The sequence below is a fragment of the Calliphora vicina genome, chromosome 1, assembly GCF_958450345.1.
Source record: "Calliphora vicina chromosome 1, idCalVici1.1, whole genome shotgun sequence".
Classification (NCBI taxonomy): Eukaryota; Metazoa; Arthropoda; class Insecta; order Diptera; family Calliphoridae; genus Calliphora; species Calliphora vicina.
In genome coordinates, this window is record NC_088780.1 from 113,833,122 (window position 1) to 113,856,508 (window position 23,387).

Here is a 23,387-nt window from a genome sequence, read left to right on the forward strand (position 1 = left end):
AATAACCAAAAACAAACGTTTTAAATTGATTTATAATAAAATACAACTTATTTTTACAAATTGTTGTTCGCGTACTTTTTTGGATATTTTCTTAGATTGAGAGTAAAGCTGAATTCACCCATGAAACATTTTTTGTTCGGAACAATTTTTTTTTTATATTTAGTGAAGTCTCTCTCAAAAATAGAATGTCAAACTACATATAAAAAAAAAATTTTTCCGAACAAAAAATGTTTCTGAAACTCATGGGTGAATTCAGCTTAATTTATTTTTACTCTCTAAAATAAAGTTACTGGATATTTTTTACTGGAAAGTACGCGAACACACCTATTGTTTGACGTTATAGGGAATATATATTTGAGAACATACTATCTAATAATTGTACCTTGCTAGTACTGCCACGCATTTAACTACATTTTTTTATTGAAAACTATTATTGTGATAATATTGTTTATACGTTTTCAAATATTTTGCTTTCAATAAAATAAATAAATAAATAAATATTTGAAAAAAAAACTTCAAACCGAAAATCATTTAAGTTGTGGGTAATACGCTAACCATAGAATAAACACATAGAACGGAAGGAGAGAGTAATGTATATTGAAAAATTACTCTCTTTTCACACATACGGGTGATACAATAACAAAATACATGCAATACATTCTCATGAATTAGGTTTTTCACAACAGACTTAGGTTTTTGGCTCTCAGTTACCTATCTAGTTATTGTCTATGACGCTAACCTTTTTTAAATTTTTTGGAGTATGTATTGAACTGTATGCAATCTTTGAAAAATTCAAATATTTGCAACAAAATATGTACATGTGATCTGAATAAGATGAAAAACATAGAATAAACGCTTAGAACGGAAGGAGAGAGGAAAACAATTACTCTCTTTTCACGCATACGGGTGATACAGAAACAAAATACATGCAATACATTCTCATGAATTAGGTTTTTCACAACAGACTTAGGTTTTTGGCTCTCAGTTACCTATCTAGTTGTTGTCTATGATGAAAAATATGATGCTATGATTGGCTATGATTAATTTTATTTCAGGAGTTTGTCTTATTATCGAGTATAACAGATAAAAAATATAATTTTTAGTAATAAATACTGATGCATGGCGATATTACTATTGTTTTCAGCGGAAATTATGATACCGAAAACGATAACATTGTTTTCTGGATAAACAATATCAGATATCACCTATATGATATCGTTTGGTTTATTGGGTACATACTCGCATTATGAAATTAAACATGACGTAGTTTTTGTTATTGATTTTTTTTTGTTTTATAAATTTTTTATTAAGTTTATTGTTTTAAAAGATAGAGGCTTACGCCTGTAATTTTTGATGGCGTTATGAATTTATTAGGTCAAATAGACTCTCCTATTTACGAGGAAACTTTAAATAATCAAAATCAACGATAAACAAAGTTTGCAAATCAAAAGTTTTATTCAAATTTACTAGATTGTAGTAAAATAAAAATTTCAAAAAAAAACCTGTACATTCCCTAATGCATATAAAGTATTTTTGCTGAATGTAGGGGTTGGCTTTTTGCAATTTTCTTTATATATTTGGCATTTACAGTCGGATCTTAAAGTACGATATATCAATATTTTGTTCCAAAAAGACCAATATTTTGCTCTACATTTAACTACGATACTGCCTATTTGCAATATACGTAGAGATCTATGTGTATTTATCTAAGGTCTATGCTAAATATGATATAACTGATTTTGGCAAAATTTTTGACATACCACCACGTGATGGCCAATGTTGTATAAGTAATGAAAATCATTTTTTTAGGTCACTTGGAATCAAAAACATCACGCACCAACAGCAATTTCTAAAATAAACCAAATTTTTTTTCACTGAAAAATTATATAAATAATTTCATTTTTTTTTTGCAAGTGTGACGAATACTTCCCTTATTTAAAAATTATTTTATTACATACAGTTGTTATTAAAATAAAATATATTGTATTTCGAAATAATTGAAAATATTCAATGAAAAACTTTATTGCGTTTGGTGCGTGAACTTTTTTAACAACCGCGAAAAAATAATACTGTGGTTTTTCATATTTTTTAATGCTCTATCCGACTATGCTATGCCAATTTGCAAAAATTGTCAATAGTTATATCTCTAATGTACATACATACAGTGCCGAACTTAAGTATTGGCACAGGATGCCCATTGTACTTTAAGGTCTATTTAGAGGCATTATTGTAGAGATTTTTAATAAAAAAATATTTTTACCAGATAGACTGTTGAATTTCCTATAAAATATTACCTACTTCATTTCAACAATTTAATACCACTATTTATTAATAACAAAACAACATAAAAAATACTTCATTTCAATGAACAAAATTATTGGCACACTTCATTAAAAGCTAAAAAAACATTTGATTTAGGAAGCAACATTGCAAAATTTAGTATATAGTTGCAAGTGATTTTTGCTTTATAACTGCCTCGAGTAGCTTAGGCATGAATCCACCAACTTGTTTGTGATATCTGACCCAATACTTTGCCCTTCTTCAACTAATTCCTTTTTCACTCGCTTATCTAGCTCTTCCCACAGATGCTCTATTGGGTTGAGATCCGGAGATTGTGGATGGTGTGGTAGGGCATGCGAAATATTGTATAAAAGCCACATACGTCCAGTATAGGCTGAATTTTTGGGGTCATTGTCATTTTGAAAAGTGAAAGAAAATGGTAAAATTAACTTTTCTGCACTTTTTCTGAGGTGTATCCATATATTTCACTTTGTCCATTATTTCGTCAATGAACACCAGCTCTCCAACCCCTGCAGCGGACATACAACCCCACACAATTACCTCTCCAGCACCATGTTTTACTGTTGAAGCAATATTTTGTTTTTCCAGCTCTTTATTGGGTTTTCTCCATACCGTTTGACGGCCATCAGAGCGAAAATTATTAATTTTGCTTTCATCAGAGAGTAGCACTTGGTGCTAAAAATCATGTGGCTTATGTAAATTCCTAAACGGCATATTCTAAACGCTTATTTCGGCTCACAGATGAAATAAATGGTTTAGTCTAGCAATACGACAACTATAGTTTGTCTTCTGGAGCATTCTTCTGGCTATTGCTGCGTGAACTTCTTTCCCAAACTCTTCTTTAATCTCTGCAGCAACCTCTGTTAAAGATATTTTTGGACATAACATGACCTTTTTGATTATATGGCAGCATTTACGCTCACTTAAGTATCTAGGACGACCTGTATGTTTAGCACTTTCAATTGTTGATGCTCCCTTAAAACGTTGCGCGATAATCCGAATTGTAAAACGGCTCCTTTCCATAATCTCTACAATCTCAGCATACGATTTTCCTTGATTGTGCAAGTGAAAAATGATTTTGCGCTCAGATTCTGTTGTTTCCATTTTTTTGTTAGATATTTTCATCAAAATTAATAATTATTGTGCAAATTTTTTACAAATTGACATTAACAGTTTTAGAAACGAAAACTGTTAAATAAAAGAAGATAAAATGGCATTTTCTATGAACAAAAAGTGGATAGATTGATAAAATTTGAAGAATCTGGTTAAGTGTGCCAATAGTTTTGTTCGACGGAATTGGGGAATTTTTCGTCTTTTTATTATTAGTAAATAATATTGCAAAATTGTTGAAATAAAGTTGGTGGTATTTTGTAGGAAATTCATCAATCTATCTGATAAATATATTTTTTTATTAAAAATGTCAACAATATGGCCTTTAAATCGATCTTAAAGTACAATGAGCATCCTGTGCCAATACTTAAGTTTGGCACTATATGTCTATTTGAAAGTAGATGAAAAGTTCTTTATTATAGACATTTGAATTTAATAAACAAATTTTAGTTAGTTGTCTATAAAGTATCAAAGGAAAATGCCCGTTTTATTTATTGTATATAAAACTACTTCACTTATAATATAAATAATAACTATGTACCTATACTAAAATCACCGTTTACTTTTTGCCATAGGCGCCGATGGATTTTCGCCCTTATAAAAATCTTTAAGCAACTCCATGGCCTCGTCGGCCCTCAAACCACCTTTAATATTCAAATGGTGACCCACAACTAGTGGCACATCAACTACTGTCTTACCACCAAAACGATCGTTAGCACAACCATAAACGATTTCTTTAACTCTCAGATCATGCAAAGCCGCCGAACACATTATACATGGCTCCACTGTTACTACGACTGAAATGTGTGGAAAAACTTCTGAATGTTTCAACTTATTTGATGAGCAGTATTGCAAGACCTGATCGATGCAGATGAATTCAGCATGGCGGCTGGCATTTTTAGTTGCATTAACTTGATTACCACCACGAGCTATAATGGCACCATTGTATATGAAAACACAGCCCACTGGAACTTCGCCGGAGGCCAGAGCTTGGCGAGCTTCTGCAAATGCCTCTTCCATAAAGTCATCAACTGCCATGATTAAAGTGTGTTTGGGTTAAATTTATTTTATTTTGTCTTACAAATTTAAACAATAGTTTTTGTTTACAAAAAGAAAATATGTCAAGTTGTGGAAATGTTGTCAACAATTTAATAATTATAAAAGCGTTGAAATAATAATTCATACAAATGTAAATTGACTTTTGGAGTAGTATCTTCAAAATCGTATTTTAAAATTAATGGGTTTGGATTTTTACCTCCGCAGTAGTGTCGAAAAAACCGGCAAATTCAAAAACACACTTTTTCGGTTAAACCGGAAAGTGTGTTTTTGAAAAACCGGGTTTGGCTATTGTCTTTTAAAAAACTGTTTAAACGGTTTCGGTTTTTTAAAGACAAAAACCGTTAACCGGTTTATATTAAATTTTTATTTAGCACTTTTTAATTTTTAAAGCTCTATCATTATACAATTATTTTATTTATTTTACGAAATATTGTCAAACGCTACAATTTTCTTTAAAATAATTCAATATTTTTAAAAATTGTATCAAAGTTTTTTTAAATATGTTTGATTGAGCTTTAGAAAATATATTTCATTAAAACCGGTTAAACATCTTACAAAAACCGGTATGTCAAAAAACCGAAACCGGTGGAGTTTACAAAGATAAAAAACCGGTTGACCGGTTTTCGGTTTTGGATACTCTACTCCGGAGTATGTCAATAAGCAGTTTCGCATATTTTTTTAATAGTCCACTTCTAAACATTATACACCTTAAGATTCTGAAAGTCTATTAATTGTAAAAAAATTAAGGGCCTCATTTATTACTCTGAATAGTTCAATTTTTTTAAATTATATTTTCGTGAGTAGCACTTTTAACAGTAAAAAGTGAAGCACAAAACAATGCACGTTTTTTGCTCACTTATAGTTTAGGAGTTATATGTTAATACCTCCTTACCGGTTTGTCCGATATTAATAATATTAATGTCATATACATAATTTAAGAACAAATCAAGATCCCAGTAACTGTTTATATTTATATAATTTTTTTTTATATTTTCATAATTTTCTGTTATGCCAGGCATCGGCCGGGGAATTTTTATTCATTATTGGCCTGATATATTTTGACTTTATAACATTAACGTATAACATTTTAGTGTTTATAATTATGAGAGCTATCAACAAAAAAATTATTAAAATGCAAGCTGTTTCAACGATGTTTATTTATGCCCAAGTTTAAAAATATCAGTGTTCAAGGTTGTATATCTTTTGAAAGTTTTTGTCAATGTATTTCAAATGTTATATAATTTGTTGAAATCGGATATATGGCAGATGTGATATCTATGATTACATTTCAAATCTTTAAATGCAAAACAAATTTCTACATCAAAATACAAAAAAATCCGCTGGAGTTTTTTTTCCCATTTTTAACACTGAATTTGAATAGGAAAAAGATCCCGCAATTCAGTCATATATTTAAGCGATTTTTTACTCAGTTGAAGACCTTTGTACAAAATAAATCACAATATTTGTCGATTTAAAAAATGCTACATTGACAAATAGCCATTTAAACAGCTGCTGCCTACAACATTTGTAATAGCGACCACTATATTTCAAAACAAGCGTTCACATTTTATATATTTTATTAAAACCAATATAGAAATGTCATTATATGCTAAGATTATGATAAAAAAATTATTGCTAATGTATGCACTTTCCGATTTTTTTTTCTGCTATATACTTGTCTAATTCCGCAGAGGACAAAACACTAAACCGAGTCTTCACAGCATTCATACATTTCATCAATTTATTACGAAGCACAGCCGAGAGTATATTTAAGAATTCTTCCAACTTGAGAAAAAAAAAATAATATAAATTAGCATTTACTTGTACATAAAAAACAAACAAGAGTACTTACCGTCAATTCACTTTCTCTATGACCATATTTAACAAATTGACACTGAGGTGCATGTTTGATATGTTCCTTCCAGGGATCATCGGTGGGATCCCAACCATGCAATTGTTTGCTACAGACGAAACATGTAGCGGCATCGTCTTCTTCTTTATTTCGGTTACCCGTCCAATAGAAACCAGCTTCAGCCATTTTTGTAATACTGCATGATGAAGTTTCATCATACGGCCACTTTTCAAAACTATCAATGCGATGCTGCTCCATGAGATACACTTCCTTAAACTTGTCAAATTTATCAGATGTAATTTCACTCATCTTTTTATCAATTTTGAAGCGTTTTTAAACAGCAATTTGCACAAAAATGTAATAAATAACTCGCAGCTTACTTTGATTTGTACACTTCGTTTTAATAGGCGTCACTTTCGCGGTCTGATTGTTGTTGTTTGCAGTTTGGCGTTTGAATTTTTTCTGTAACCTTATTCATTTAAGTTGGCAACGTTATGAAGTGTCATTTAAAAAAAGAAAAGTCTGTCAACGAATTTTTATCGACGGCGGTAAAAGATTAAAAATTGTCGGCGTTGCACAGTGCGTTGTCACATAGGTAAAAATTCGGCCACCACAATTTGTAATATACTTTTTGAAAGCTAATAATCCATACTATAACTAGAATGGCCACCTTTTGAAATTTCCAAAACGGGACACCACTAAATGATCAGAGAAAAAAATCAAACAAATTCGTTTATAATTATTATCCTATTTTATTTATTAAATATAACACATTAATTTTAATTGTGTAAAATCTGGTGAACTATCTCTGTGAAAGTCTTCGAACTTTATACGAGCCAATTTCTTATCTGTGTAGGAAGTCTAACCAAAAATGGGACTGATCGGAATAGGGGGCGTGGTACGTTCTATAGAGATTAAATAGTTATTTTCGAATATCTGGAGAACTATAATTGTGGAAATCTTAAAATTTTGCCCTAATATCACCCTTACTATTATACATAGTCTGGGTGAAAATGTTATTGTATTAGTGGGCGTGGCACTTCTCATACAAAGTAAATAGTTAATTTCGAATATCTGGAGTATTATAATTGTAATGTATTTAAACTTTGTATGAATCATATTATCACTATACGGAGTTTGGCTGTAAATGGGCGAGATTGGATTTTTTGAAAGTAAATAGTTATTTTCAAATATGAATCAATTATATCACGACACGAAGTTTAACCAAAAATGGGAAGAATCGGAACAGGGGTTAGCCACCTACCACACAAAGGAAAAGAACCGGCTGTCGTGGGAATGTTATTTTTAGTTGTGTAGTTTGGTTCTACATATGTAGTCCTATTAAATGTGAGTACCAAATTTCATTTGTCTTAAAGCCGAGTTTTTAACGTTTTATAATATGAACTGGCAGCACCGCTGTAAAATATAATTAATTTGTTTCAAACTATATTTTATAACAACTCTAATTTGTTAATGATATACATATGTAATACAAATTATAGAGTATTTCGTTTGCTAGCTTCTACAAATTAGTTTTATATTGGCACCTAAAATGTAAATGACGTATCTTCATTTATACAAATTTTAAAGTGATGGGCGAATATACCTATTTTGATCTTGAGTGGCTCATATAATGTAGATAATAAAATTTCGAAATAAATTTCGAATATAAATAAAGTAGAAATTTATAACCGATTATGGCCAATAAGCTAGGTTGTTGGAAAAAAAAAATAATAAATAAATATAAAAAACCCTGTTCTGTAAATCGTGTGATTTCAAATATAAGCGATTTCCAAAAACGAATAATTGATAAATTCATGTTCTGCACATCTCACGATTTTGTACATTGAAACAGTATTGTGTAATCGAAAAAAATGTGGATTCGATTTACAGAACACTAGGGATGATAAACGAGGCTGGGTTATACAAATCCCGGGATTCGGGATTTTAGAAATGGAATGTAATCTTCCTAAAATATCAAAAATCTCGTAACTTTTCGGGATTGGCATCCCTACAGTTCACCAAATCATGTGAATTCGTTTTAAAATCAAATCAGATTCTGTAAATCGGAATCGAGTAACGATTTGGTGCCACAATTATATATACATATTATGTTAAACGCACTAAATAGGCTAAATATAAAAAGCAGATTAGAGTTAAACATTTATACGAAAAATGAAAAGAGGGAAAGCACCAGCACAACCATATAGTCTGAGAAATACCGATGATTTCAGACTACAGCGATCCATGGGAAAAAATATATATAATTCATTACCAAATAATGTAAAATCTGAAACAAATGAATATATATATTTCAAAGTATTAATAATACTAATAAACATAATTGGGGGGTATTCACACGGTCTACTATTTGGTCATATTGTCATAATGTCCTAATATATTAGATAGTTTAAACAAATTTTTGTTGTGTTTCAAACAAAAAAGTTCTAAACAAATAACACTATTTGAAGCTTGTTTATTGTTTTGCCATAAAATAATTCTTTTTTTTTTGTTTAAAACACAACAACAGCTATTGTAATATATTAGGACATTATGACAATATGACTAATAGCAGGCCATGTGAATACCCCAAATAATAATAATCTCTTGGACGAAATTTATTAGCTATAAAAAATTAAAATAACTCGAAAATTAACTTGTCATTTACAAGCAGTTTTTATAATTGGCGAATTTCTAAACGAACGATTCGTATATAAACTAATTCGTTACAAATATTATAAATTAAACTATTTAGTACAATTCGAGTTTAATGTTTTTATTTTTAAACATAGTACATATAAAAAATTAAATATAAATGAATTCAATTCTTTTTTTTTTGTTATGCATACATTTTAAAATAAGTCCAGCTTATTTGCATATTAAATTGTAAGAATTAAAATGACTTAAAATGAAAACTACAAAAACTATTAAATTGCTTCAAGTTGCATATAATTCATTTCTCAAATACTTTAGCAAATCCTCATCGTTCAAAAAATTTTCTGCTTTCTCTGGCCAATTGTTATTATTTAACGATCTGGGACTGGGGTGTGCCAGGCGTAATAGACGTTTATTTTTACAATATTCAGATTTTTTAAGAGTATCATGCACATACGCCCCAATAGCTACAATGATTTCTGGTTGTATTATTTGCAATATTTGTTCAGTGGTGCGTAAACATTCATCGCGAATTTGTTGCTTATAAGGACCTTTTAATTCACTTGGTGTGATATTGTTACCATTGCTGTTAAAAAACACTAGTGGGCAAAAGTTGTGTACAAAACACTGCTCAAAAAATGTATCAAGAGATCCCTTTGATAACTTCTGAAATAAAGTCCATAGACGTTTGCCACTTGGTTCTTCACGTGTACTTGCCAAGCCCTCGACAGGACGCTTGGGATGAATTATGGTCGGTTTGTCAACTGTACCGCGAAGTCCCATAATATTTTTTACGGTTGTGATATTGCCAAAGGGTATCTGAAAGAAATGAAAACGTTAAACTTCAACTCAAAATATGAGGAAATAAGATGGACAATTAACATTTTTCAATTCAAAAACATTTTTAAGATCTATTAAGATTTCCAAGACTGGCTACCGATTCGAAACGATTAAAAGGTTGTAGATTTCATTAAACTCAATTGTTGAAATAAAGAGTTTGTAGTTTTATAATTCAAATTGTGGAATAATATAGGGAATATTGGTTAAGGTATTAAAAGGTAATGGTATTTTAGAGGTAAAGGTAGTTGAGTTGAAAGGGTATGTTAGGAGTGACGGTAGCCAACCTTAATGTTTTCTGAATTGATGAAATATAATTTTGACCAAATACTTTTTTGTTACATTTTAAATTCAAATTGTTCCAATGTGCCTGCGTTTAAAAGTTATTTTTAAATTCATCCAGACTAGTGAATGGTATGAAAAGCTAATATTTTGCAAATTTTAATGAAAACAAAAAACGTAGACAATACTAAAAATTCAGGAATTTTATTTCTATTTCGATTAATCGCTATCAAAAACCGACTTCAGCATAAAAATCGGAGTATATGATGGATCACGAAATAATCGTTTTTAGACCCTGAAAATCGATTTTCGACCATAATCGTAATCGATTTACCATTTACTAAACCAGACAATCCTACTTTTGTTATTAAAATGTCCATGTTATAATTTGTAATTTACACTCTGTTAACTACTTACACCTGTCTGCACCATACCATTAGGTCCTGGATTCAAACCAATGAACAATAATTTTTGCCGTCCATTCAAATATTTTTTAAGATAAGCACAATGTATATCAGAGGCATACTCAACTGGATTATAAATATGAGATATTACTGGATTTGGTAGAAAATGTCTAAGTTTTTCATTTAAGTCCGTCTCTAAATTGTGAAATTGTCTCCATAGTTCTAGAGATGGATTGTTTTCGGCTAACATTTAAACAACACAATTATTTTATGCTTTCTGTAATTTTATTTTGCAACTACTCGCCCTCAACAATTTTTCAGTTGTGTATGTACATCAGCAGCATTTTTATCACTCACCCCAGTTTGCCCCATACCATCGTGTCCCGGATTCATACCAATAAACAATAACTTTTTAGTTCCTTTTAAATAATGCTTCAGATATTCGCAGTGCAGTTGGGCTGCATATTCAACGGGATTGTAAATGTGTGTTATTTCATGGCCAGGCTGGAAATGGCATAGGTTTTCATTTAGTTGACATTCTAAATTATAGACATGTTGCCACAAGGATGTGGAAAATAAATGTGACGTTTTTAATGCCTTGATATTATTGTTTGTCTCCTGCAAATTAATGTCGTTAGTAACAACTTTGTTTGTTGCTCTTCTGACCAACTTTTTCTTTAACATGTTTCTTTTGAATTTGGCAATTATTTAAAAAATCCGTTTTTAATAAAAAGTTTGTTTATTGTTATTATTTTTATGTATTTGTTTTGTTTGGAAAGCAATAGTCAGCTGTTTTGTGACATTCAATGGGAATGACTAACAAGAGCGATTTGGCTTCAACAGGGTGTGTATTTTTTAAATATTACAAAAATATTTTAACGGTTTTTCACGCGTTTGCAGATAATTCCCCAGTAAAAGAACGTTTTATTTTTATTTAATACAAAATTTAAATTTTTATTTTCATTCGTTTACTTAAATCTACATACTTTTTATGGCATTTTATTGTAATAATATTTTAAATAATTTATTTCAATAATTAGTTATTAAAAAATACCTTTTTAAAAATATCCTAAAATAAGAATAGAAAAACTGCTTACAACCTAAATGAACGGAAATTGGCAATATATGGAATTAACTTAATTAACTTAAAATATCCGACCATTTTCCTCTTTTCTAAAAGAAATCAAAAAACCAACACCGATACCCAATAGTTTTTCTTAGAATTAAAATACGTATTTGTTTAAATCTAAAATAAATATTGCTTATAGTCCATCATTTGTTATGCCTGCAAGAAAGTGGGGAAATGGAATACAACCAAAAAGAAATTAGGTCCGTATGTCGATATTTTGCAAGCATAGCAAACGAATCTTTTATTTAATATTACAATCTTAAAGCCTAACTAAGTCTAAGTAAGTATTTAGTAGGAGGGAAAGAGGGCGTATGGTGGCATTAATAATTTAAATTTTAAGATTTCTACGTCTATTGCCAATATTTGACCATTCCACTGGTATCGATGATGAGACATCATACTTGGTTGTTGCACAATTTTGCAATTTCTGTGTACGTTCGCAACGGCGACTTATTGACCAATAGGTGAAACCTTTAGGACATCTAAATATTTGTCCTTCTAAGCGTTGAGTTTGGGTTGAAAATTGACATTTCACAAAGAGCTGAGCGCATTCATCATTATTTAAGGCAAAGTGTCCGTCTTTGGGACACAGGGGTGTAGTTGAACGAATTTGAATCTAAACAAATTAAAAAAAAATTAAAACAGAGTTATTTAAATTGAATTGTTCTACTCTAACTTACCATATGACTGTGCTTGTACTCCTCTTCATATAATGCTGTTTGCGTTCTAGACTTTGTCTCACAATCTTCACCAGGCTTTGGGACATCACATCTATTGAGATTTTCGTGGTATACAGTGCCATTGGGACATTTAAAGACAACTATACTTTGATCATAGCTATCGGCATTTTCAGTACATTGATAGAACATGTTACAATGTTTTGGATGACGTCTGAAGCCTGTCGGACATATGAACAGATTTTGACCTGCACTGGTTGGTGGACAGGGAGCTGTTGTATTGCTAGAAGTTTCTGGTTGTGTTGTGGTTTGACCGGTAATTGGTTCAAGTGTTGTTGTTTCGGGTTTCGTAGTGGTTGTAGTGTCCTTAGATGTCTCCGTAGTTTCTAGAGGCTTGTCTGTGGTAGTACTTTCTAAAGGTTGAGAAGTTGTTGTGGTATCCTTAGGAATTTCAGTTGTAGTTGGTTCCGGTTTGCCCGTAGTAGTGGTGTCTTTGGGATTTTCAGTTGTTGTAGGTTCTGGTTTGTCCGTAGTAGTGGTGTCTTTGGGATATTCAGTTGTTGTAGTTTCTGGTTTTCCCATGATTGTGGTATCCTTGGGATTTTCGGTAGTTGTAGTTTCAGGTTTTCCCATGGTTGTGGTTTCCTTAGGTTTTTCAGTTGTAGTGGGATCTGTTGTGGCAATTGTGGTAGTTTCTTTTGGATTTTCAGTTGTTGTCTCAGGTTTTTCCGTAGTTGTAGTATCCTTAGCATTCTCAGTTGTTGTTGACTCCGGTTTGCCTGTTGAACTAATTTCAGTTGTTGAAGGATATTCAGTTGTTGAAGAACCTGATGAACAATTGCCCGATACTTTATCGGCATAGTTGCAAGTATCTAATGAAGTATCCCATACAGTACCTTTGGGACAACGGAAACTATATACTTGATAATTACCATTTTTATCTGCATCTACACAACGATAATAACGATTACAATCATCCGCATCCGGGAAGAAACCTTCACCAGAACAGGTATGATTTATGGGTTCCATTGTAGTACTTTCATAATACTCGGTAGTCGTAGACATTGGTGAAGTTTCAGTAGTGGTGGGTACGTATCCAGGCTTGTCAGTGGGTTTCATAGTCGTGGGGTAGTAGGTAGTAGTTTCTGCCGTTGTAGGAGAACTCGTAGTTGTGGAGGGTTCATATCCTGGTTTAACCGTTGACTGGACAGTGGTGTTGGGAGTTTCTGTCGTTGTAGGAGATTCCGTTGTAGTGGGCACATATCCTGGTTTATCTGTTGGCTGCTCAGTGGTTGTAGGTTTTGTCATTGCCATAGTGGTGGTTTCTACAGGCATTGTGGTGGTTTTTATTGTTGTACTATCTGTTGGCTTATCTGTAGTTGTTTCGTATCCAGTTGTTGTGGTGTCTGGTTCTTCTATTTGTCCTTCGCATCGCTCTATATTGGCCGCATGATCACAAGTTTGTTTGTCTTCACTCCAACCTGTTCCTTTGCCGCACATAAACTCATGCTGTTCTAATTTTTCACCATTCATTATACATCTGTAGAATTTACGACAATTATCAGGATCGGCCATGAATCCTTCACCTGGACATTTCTTACCGGGTGGAAGATTTGGCACTTGTGTGGTTGTGGTAGTCTGCATGGTTGTCGTATAATCCGTGGTAGTGGATGGAAAATCAGTTGAACTGGTCGCGGATTCAGTGGTTGGCTTGGTAATGGGCAGTGCGGTTGTAGGTGTTTGGGTAGTAGTGGTTGGTTTAAGTGAGGTCATGGTAGTTGTCTCATAACCTGTTGTAGTCTTATCATTTTCGGTCGTAGTTTGACTTGGAGGTGTGGTAGTTGGTTTAGTTGTGGTATATTCCATAGTTGTAGTTTCTATATCTGGTTCTTCAGTTTGTCCCTGACAGCGATCGATGTTGTCTCTATGATCACATGTCTGCTTCTCTTCACTCCATCCAGTACCTTTGGCACACATAAACTCATGTTTGGAGTAGCCGTTACCACTCTTCTCACAGCGATAGAATTTGCGACAATTATCGGGATCAGCCATGAAACCTTCCCCATTGCAGTTCTTTCCTGGTGGTAAGTTTGGTACAGGGGTGGTTGATGTTGGTTGCATGGTGGTAGTGTAATCTGTAGTAGTGGATTGTAAAGTAGTTGTTGGTAATTGTGTAGTTGACGTTGGTTTTTGTGAGGTCATGGTACTTGTCTCATACGAAGTAGTTGTAGTCACGGGTTTTTCATATTCCGTAGTAGTAGTTGGTTTTTCATAGCCAGTAGTTGTTGTGGGGCTACCAGTGGTATATTCCATTGTTGTGGTTTCCGGTTCAGGCTCTTCGGTTTGTCCTTGACAACGTTCAATGTTATCTCTGTGGTCACAGGTCTGTTTTTCTTCATTCCAACCCGTGCCCCTAGCACACATAAATTCATGTTTGGAGTAACCTTTTCCGCTTTTCTCACAGCGATAGAACTTGCGACAATTGTCAGGGTCAGCCATAAAACCTTCTCCATTACAGTTCTTTCCAGGTGGTAAATTAGGTACTGGAGTAGTGGATGTAGGTTGCATAGTGGTAGTGTAATCTGTGGTAGTACTTGGTTCAGTATTTGTAGGATTTGTAGGTGCTGTTGCAGTTGTGGGGAATTGAGTTGTAGGGGTGGGCTTTAGAGTTTCCATTGTAGTTGATTCATATGAGGCTGTTGTAGTTGTGGGTTTTTCAAATCCGGTTGTAGTAGTGGGTTTCTCATATCCGGTCGTAGTAGTCTCACTTGCAGTACTAGTAATTGGCCTATAAGTGGTATACTCTGCTGTAGTTGTTTCAGGATCTGGTAGTTCAGTTTGTCCCTGACAACGGTCAATGTTGTCTCTGTGGTCACAGGTTTGTTTCTCTTCATTCCAGCCTGTACCTTTAGCGCACATAAATTCATGTTTCGAAAAACCATTGCCCGTTTTTTCACAACGATAGAATTTACGACAATTATCGGGGTCTGCCATAAAACCTTCTCCGTTACATTTGTCGCCTGGTGGTAAGTTGGGAACAGGAGTGGTTGAAGTCGGTTGCATTGTGGTAGTGTAATCTGTAGTAGTACTTGATTCAGTACTAGTAGGTTTCATGCTAGTTGTGGGAAATTGTGTTGTTGTAGTTGTGGGCTTCTCATAACCAGTTGTAGTTGTTCCACTTACTGAACTGCTGGTCGTGTAGTCCATGGTTGTAGTTTCAGGTTCTGGTTCCTCAGTTTGTCCTTGACAACGTTCTATATTATCTCTGTGATCACATGTTTGTTTCTCCTCATTCCATCCAGTGCCCCTGGTACACATAAAATCATGCTTGGAGTAGCCATTACCATTTTTCTCACAGCGGTAGAACTTTCGACAATTATCGGGGTCAGCCATAAAGCCTTCTCCGCTGCACTGCTTTCCTGGAGGAAGATTTGGAACAGGTGTGGTTGATGTTGGTTGCATGGTTGTAGTATAATCGGTAGTTGAGGTGCTTGGCTCAGTAGTGGTAGGCATTGTGGTTGGTTTTTGAGCAGCAATAGTTGTGGTCTCATATGATGTTGTGGGTTTCTCATATCCCGTAGTTGTTGTAGGTTTTTCATAACCCGTTGTAGTACTTTCGCTGGTTGTTGGTCCATATGTGGTATATTCCATTGTAGTTGATTCAGGGTCTGGTTGTTCAGTTTGTCCCTGGCAACGATCGATTGAGTCTCTATGATCACATGTCTGCTTCACTTCGCTCCAGCCTGTTCCCTTGGCACACATAAATTCATGTTTGGAATAACCGTTGCCACTCTTTTCACAGCGATAGAATTTACGACAATTATCGGGGTCAGCCATAAAACCTTCTCCGCTGCACTGCTTTCCTGGAGGAAGATTTGGAACAGGTGTGGTTGATGTTGGTTTCATGGTTGTAGTATAATCGGTAGTTGAGGTGCTTGGCTCAGTAGTGGTAGGCATTGTGGTTGGTTTTTGAGCAGCAATAGTTGTGGTCTCATATGATGTTGTGGGTTTCTCATATCCCGTAGTTGTTGTAGGTTTTTCATAACCCGTTGTAGTACTTTCGCTGGTTGTTGGTCCGTATGTGGTATATTCCATAGTAGTTGATTCAGGGTCTGGTTGTTCAGTTTGTCCCTGACAACGATCGATGGTGTCTCTATGATCACATGTCTGCTTCACTTCGCTCCAGCCTGTTCCCTTGGAACACATAAATTCATGTTTGGAATAACCGTTACCACTCTTTTCACAGCGATAGAATTTACGACAATTATCGGGGTCAGCCATGAATCCTTCTCCTTCACACTTAGTGCCTGGGGTTAAGTTGGGTACAGGTGTTGTAGAAGAAGGTTGCATAGTAGTAGTATAATCTGTGGGTGTAGATGTGGTTGTACTAGACTCTTCGACTATTGTTGAGGTAGCAGGGTAAGTAGTTGTAGGTTTAAATGTGGTAGTCGGCTTCATAGTTGTTGGCTTCTCAAAGGTTTCAGTAGTCGACATAATTGTGGTAGAAGAATATTTTTCAGTTGTTGTTGTGCTCTGATATTCGATAGTAGTTGTTTCTGGTTCTGATTCCTCTGTTTGTCCGCGACAGCGATCTACATTATCTCGATGATCACACGTTTGGTTTTCTTCATTCCAAGCTGTATTTTTAGCACATTTAAATTCATGTCGTTCGTAATCTTCAGCAGTTTGAATACAACGGTAGAATATTCGACAGTTATCTGGATCAGCCATAAAACCCTCTCCTTGACATTTTTTACCGGGTGGTAAATTTGGTATCGGTGTGGTAGAAGTTGGTTGCATAGTTGTTGTCAAGTCGCCAGTTGGCATGGATTCTGTGGACGCAGTGGTTGGTTTGTACGTTGTAGTTGGATTTGCGCTTCCAGTTGTGCTCTCGTATTTAGCTGTAGTAGTGGTATAATAAGAGTCAGTAGTTGTTGGCATACCGGTAGGAGTTACGATACGACATCTAGGATCCGCTACATTAGCAGGATGATTACAACTTTCAATTTCTGCGTCCCATACAGTGTTATTTCCGCATTTGAATGAATGCTTTTCGAAATTACCGTTGCCGTTGTCAATACATCTATAGAACTTTTGACAGTCTTGGCTGTCACCGAAGAAACCTTCTTTTGAGCATTTGTCATTAGATGATATGGGCTCGTTTGGATTGGGTTTTATGGTAGTGGTTATAGGTTGACTGGTAGTTTCTGGATATTTACCGGATGTTGTAGTGTCGGGATATTTATCGGTTGTTGTTTGAGGATATTCTGTAGTGGGCTGGTAACCTGGCTTACCAGTTGTAGTATCTTGAGGTGTTTGAGTAGTTGTAGTTGGTTGATAACCTGGTTGCATAGTTGTTGTTTGAGTTATTTGGGTGGTAGGTACATATTCAGGTTTTCCAGTTGTTGTTTCCTGCGGTGTTTGTGTGGTAGGTTCATATCCTGGTTTTATTGTTGTTGTTTCTTGTGGTGTCTGTGAACTTGGTTCATATCCAGGTTTTCCAGTTGTTCCTTGTGGTGCTTGTGTAGTTGGTTGATATCCCGGTTTCGTTGTTGTATCTTGTGGCCTTTGGGTAGTTGGTTCATATCCCGGCTTGCTGGTAGTGCTAGTAGTGGTTTGAGGCTTCTGAGAAGGTGGTAAATAACCAGGACCTGAAGTGGTTACCTGTTGTGGTTTTTGTGTCGAAGGTCCTTCGCCACCAGAATTCACAATACATTTATTCAAATCGTGGTTACATGTTTGCAATTCACTGTCCCATACTGTGCCTTTACCACATCTGAAAGAATATTGTGTAAATTTTCCATTTCCATTATCTACACAACGATAGAAACGCGAACAATCATTCGGATCTCCTGTGAAACCTTCCGTTTTGCAAATTTCCTGGGAAGGAGGTTGGGTAGATGTCGCTCCTTCCATTGTAGGCTTCTGTGTCGATGATGGTTTAGACGTAGTTGGTTTTAAGGTAGAGGGTTTTTGTGTAGGCGAACTGGTAGGTTTTTGTTCCGATGGTTTGCTAGTTGTAAGTGTGCCGCTGTGTGGTCGCTGTGTGGTTGGTTTCGTTGTTGTTTGTTGTGTTCCCGGTTGAGTTCCGGAATCGGAACCTGTACCGCATTTTTTGTTTTTAACTGCCCATGCATGATTACATCCCTCAATTTGACTATCCCATACAGTGCCGGGTCCACAAGTAAATACTACCTTATCATATCCTCCTTTGCTATTTTTTACGCAACGATAGAATTTTGCACAGTCTTTGGAATCATCTAAATATTGATTGTTGCCTTTGCAAGTGCCAACGGGATTTTGTTGCTGAGATGATGATCCTGATTGGGATGATGATCCTGATTGAGATGATGAACTTGATTGTGTTGAATTTGATCCTGATCCTTGAGTTGTCGATGATGTATTTGATCCTGATGATTGATTATTTGACGAGGATGAAGAACCCGATTGGGAAGAAGACTGATTGCTATTGTTTTGCTCTGTGGTGGATGAACCTGTCGTGGAACTTGAACCAGAAGATTGATTATTGGATGAAGAAGATGATGTAGAACTGCTGGTTTCCGTTGATGATGACGACCCTTGGTTATTGTTGCTACTACCAGAAGACTGAGATCCACTTGATCCTGATGACTGATTATTTGAGGATGATGATGATCCCGATTGGGAAGAAGACTGATTGCTATTGTTTTGCTCTGTGGTGGATGAACCTGTCGTGGAACTTGAACCAGAAGATTGATTATTGGATGAAGAACTGCTTGATTCTGTTGATGATGACTCTTGGTTATTGTTGCTACTACTAGAAGACTGAGATTCACTTGAACCAGTTGACTGATTATTTGAGGAAGATGATGAACCAGATTGGGAAGAAGACTGATTATTATTGTTTTGCTCTGTGGTGGATGAGCCTGTTGTGGAACTTGAACCAGAAGATTGATTATTGGATGAAGAAGATGATGAACCGCTTGATTCTGTTGATGATGACGAACCTTGAGTATTGCTACCAGTTGAATTTTGACCACTACTTGATGTCATTTTACAGTTAAGATTTTGAACTTGTGCTGGATGATCACAACTGTTAGCTGGAGGATTCCATACAGTATCTGGTGGACATTTGAATGATACTTTATTATATCCTCCTTTACCGTCATCAATACATCTGTAGAATTTATTGCAATCTTCTTTGTCTTCCAAAAATGTTTCTTCGCTTTCGCAATGTGTTGCTGGTTTGAACGGTTTTTGTGTTGTGGTAGTTTGATTGTTATTATTGTTGGATTGAGATGAAGAAGAGGAAGTTGATGATCCTTGATTACTTGCAGAAGAGGAAGATGATGATTGATTGGATGAGCCGCTTTGATTATTACTGCTAGATGAAGATGATGATTGATTTGATCCTGATTGTGAGCTCGATGATGATTGGTTAGAGGAACCACTTTGATTATTGTTGTTGTTGGATGAAGATGTCGATGAATTGGAATTTTGATTGTTAGATCCTTGATTTTGGTTATTTGATGAAGACGATGATTGATTTGATTCGGTAGTTGCTGTAGAACCTTGTTGTGATCCTGATTGTGAAGTAGATGATGATTGGTTAGAGGAACCACTCTGATTATTATTGTTGTTCGATGAAGATGAACTAGAGCTTTGATTGCTAGATCCTTGATTTTGGTTACTCGACGAAGATGATGATTGATTTGTAGCTGTTGTAGAACCTTGTTGGGAACCTGATTGTGAACTAGATGATGATTGGTTAGATGAACCACTTTGATTATTATTGTTGTTTGATGACGATGAGCTAGAACCTTGATTGTTGGATCCTTGATTTTGATTGTTCGACGAAGATGACTGATTTGATTCGGTTTGTTGTGATCCTGTTTGCGACGATCCACTTTGATTATTATTTGAAGAAGAGTTAGATCCTTGATTATTTGATGATGACTGGTTGGACGAACCATTTTGGTTGTTATTGTTTGATGAAGATGAGTTGGAGTTAGAACCTTGATTGTTCGATGCTGATTCATTAGATCCAGAACTTGTAGAAGATCCTTGTTGATTAGATGATGAAGATTGATTTGCTTCTGTAGATGTTGAGGAACCAGAAGATGATGAAGACGTTTCATTACTTGCCATTACCCTGCATTGTTCTTTTTGTACATCTGTTGGATGATTGCAACCCTTTGAGTCTGGATCCCAAACAGTACCAGGGGCACAATCAAAAGCTATTGTATCGAAACCACCATTACCATTATCTACGCAACGATAAAACCGTGCACAGTCATATTTATCTTGTAGATAAGTTTCAGAATCTTGACATTTGCCATCAGGATTTGAAGGTTTTTGTGGTTTACTCTGTTGCTGTCCTTCATTGGAGCTTTGTTGATTGTTGGATGATGTAGATTGATTGCCGGAAGACTGATTATTTGAGGAACCTGATTGATTGTTGTTGTTCGATGATGATCCAGACTGATTACTAGATGAACTGGATTGATTGCTGCCGTTTGACACAGATTGGTTATTTGATTGATTATTTGAAGATCCTGACTGATTATTAGATGTATTCGATTGGTTATTATTGTTTGCTGATGTATTCGATTGGTTGTTACTACTTGTTGATGATCCAGATTGATTATTACCGTTCGATGATGACGATCCAGACTGATTGTTAGATGAACCAGATTGATTGTTACTATTTGACGAAGATCCAGACTGATTGTTACTGTTCGATGATGATCCTGATTGATTGTTACTGCCTGATGATGATCCCGATTGATTATTAGAATTTGATTGATTGCTGTTCGATCCAGATTGGTTGTTAGAGTGACTAGATTGATTGTTACTATTTGATGATGATCCAGATTGATTATTTGATGAACTTGATTGATTGTTATTATTATTTGAAGATGATCCGGATTGAATATTTGAAGAACTGGATGATCCTGATTGATTTCCAGAAGATGTACCTTGTTGTTTACATTTCTCACGTTGTGAATCAGTTGGTAAATCGCAAACTTTATCATCCTGATTCCAAACAGTTCCAGGTCCACAAGTGAAAGGCACTATTTCTAAACCAGCATTTCCATTATCACGACAACGGTAGAATTTAGCGCAATCTTCTTTGTCAGCTATATAAGTATTGTCATCTACGCAATCAGTGGCTGAGGGTTGATTGGAAGTGCTATTCGAGTTGGATGAACTTTCTTGTTGATTGTTATTATTTTGAGATTGTGAGTTAGACGAAGTTGTTGATTCGATGTTAGATCCGGAATTTTGGGAATTCGAAGTTGATGAACCCTGATTGTTTGTGTTTTGTGTATTAGAATTTGAGTTTTGTTGATTGTTGTTATTGTTAGAGTTTTGGGAATTAGAACTTCCGCTATTTGAATTAGAGTTTGAGTTTTGTTGATTGTTATTATTTGAGGAGTTTTGGGAATTAGAATCTTGATTGCTACTGGAGTTCTCGGAATTAGAGTTGTCACTATTGGAGTTTGAGTTCTGTTGACCGGTATTTGAGTTTTCGGCATTCGAATTGGAGTTTTCCTGATTGCTGCTACTTTGGTTTGAAGAAGATTGGTTACTTGAACTTTGTGTGGAATTGTCATGACTAGACGATGAGGTGGAAGATTGTTGATTGTTTGAAGAAGACGAAGAACTTTCTGTGCTACTAGATTGTTGAGATGATGATGACGAAGAGCTCGATGTAGATGAGGAACTACTAGAGCTTTGTTGTGAACTTGATGATGACGAGGATGTACTATTCTGATAATTTGTGTGTGACGATTGTGTTGATGTCTGCTCATTGTTATACTCATCCATTTGTATGCCTTGTTTACCTTGACATCCACCATTAGCACGTACACTTAACAAGTGATTACATGATTGCAATGATTCATCCCATGCTGTACCATCCGAGCACCGGAAGCCAATTTTATTAAATGTACGACCATTCGAAATACAACGATAAAATACAGTGCAGTCATCTGGATCGCTCATAAATCCATCATCTTCGCATGGTGGCCCTTGGTCATTATCTGTACTGCTGCTACTGCTACCGCTGCCCGTGCCAGCCGAGCGTGCTGATGAAGTTGAAAAGGAAATTACCGAAACACCACTTAATCCTGTGAGGCCATAATTTTGCCAATGATTGTATGCGCCATCCATAGCATTGCCGTTATTTGCAATGCCACCCTTAACTTTGGCTGTATTGAGAACATGCATCAAACGACTATCAATACTATCGCCATCATCATCAACTGAACTATTAATAACATCACCACCATAACCCCCAAAATAAACGCCTTGTCTCTTGTCACCTGCTGCCACTTCAGCTCCAGCTCCAGCTCCAATAACAACATTATCATCATCACTTGCCAATGTATCAATTTCATTTATATATTGTTGACATTCCTCGCGATTGGCCAGCATGGCTGGCATACACAATTTCAAATCACGTGAAAATATTGTACCTTTTTTGCAGTTTAACAAATATGCTTTAATGTAGCCATTTGTTTGAGCTTCACAACGATAGTACAATTGACATTCATAATTGTGTGCATATAAACCTTCCGCTGGACACGTGAATACTTCTGGCATTTCCATATTGCTAGTGCCAGTTGGGTTGCTACTGCTGCTGTTGCTGACATCGCCTTCCTCGTCATGGTAGATGGAATTTTCATTGTCATTGTAATGGTGCAGTAATGTTGGTGATACTTCTATATCTGGAATGAAAAGAAAGAAACGATTGCTTGTTGAAATAAAGTTGAATATTTTCAATCTTAGTTAGATGTATGTAACAGGATGTTAGATATAACGTTGTAGTTGTAGCAAACGTAGTTTTGGTTCCTGTTGCAGGAGATTTATTTGTTTCTGTTTTTTTTTCTTTAAAGAAATATACGGAAATAAGATAAAGAATATTTGAATTTTTAGTTAAGATTAAAGTGAGATTTTTCTGGTGGTTGGGAATTTGCGATGGAATTTAAATCGTATTAAACATGAATTGTAGAGACTATTTATTTGTAATAAATTGCATAAAACATTTTAAACTTCTTCTGTATTTACTCTAAATTAATTATTATTTCTTGCAACCC

The 23,387-nt window shown here is 35.0% G+C and overlaps 4 protein-coding genes across 4 annotated transcripts in view; all 4 read right to left on the reverse strand.

Annotated features, from left to right (window-relative positions):
• Positions 1–3,855: 3,855 nt before the first annotated feature.
• Positions 3,856–4,504, reverse strand: LOC135955824 (tRNA-specific adenosine deaminase 2). Its single transcript, XM_065506194.1, has one exon. It carries the CDS (start codon positions 4,447–4,449, stop codon positions 3,964–3,966), a length of 486 nt encoding a protein of 161 aa, XP_065362266.1. The 5' UTR covers positions 4,450–4,504; the 3' UTR covers positions 3,856–3,963.
• Positions 4,505–6,029: 1,525 nt separating this feature from the next.
• Positions 6,030–6,716, reverse strand: Det (Deterin). Its single transcript, XM_065506206.1, has 2 exons — positions 6,323–6,716; positions 6,030–6,255 (listed from the first exon to the last, which is right to left on the reverse strand). The coding sequence occupies exons 1-2, from the start codon at positions 6,629–6,631 to the stop codon at positions 6,106–6,108; spliced, it is 459 nt and encodes a 152-aa protein (XP_065362278.1). The 5' UTR covers positions 6,632–6,716; the 3' UTR covers positions 6,030–6,105.
• Positions 6,717–9,082: 2,366 nt separating this feature from the next.
• Smug (Single-strand-selective monofunctional uracil-DNA glycosylase) lies at positions 9,083–11,184 on the reverse strand. Its single transcript, XM_065502142.1, has 3 exons — positions 10,875–11,184; positions 10,514–10,743; positions 9,083–9,796 (listed from the first exon to the last, which is right to left on the reverse strand). The coding sequence occupies exons 1-3, from the start codon at positions 11,182–11,184 to the stop codon at positions 9,260–9,262; spliced, it is 1,077 nt and encodes a 358-aa protein (XP_065358214.1). The 3' UTR covers positions 9,083–9,259.
• A 238-nt stretch (positions 11,185–11,422) lies between these two features.
• The window catches only part of LOC135963646 (serine-rich adhesin for platelets-like), a 77,445-nt gene continuing 65,480 nt past the window's right edge, over positions 11,423–23,387 (reverse strand). Inside the window, exons 2-3 of the mRNA XM_065515582.1 lie at positions 12,310–23,018; positions 11,423–12,245 (exon numbers count right to left, since the gene is read on the reverse strand). Of these exons, the coding sequence (XP_065371654.1) occupies positions 11,958–12,245; positions 12,310–23,018 (10,997 nt within the window). The 3' untranslated portion in view covers positions 11,423–11,957. The remainder of the gene's footprint in view (positions 12,246–12,309; positions 23,019–23,387) is intronic.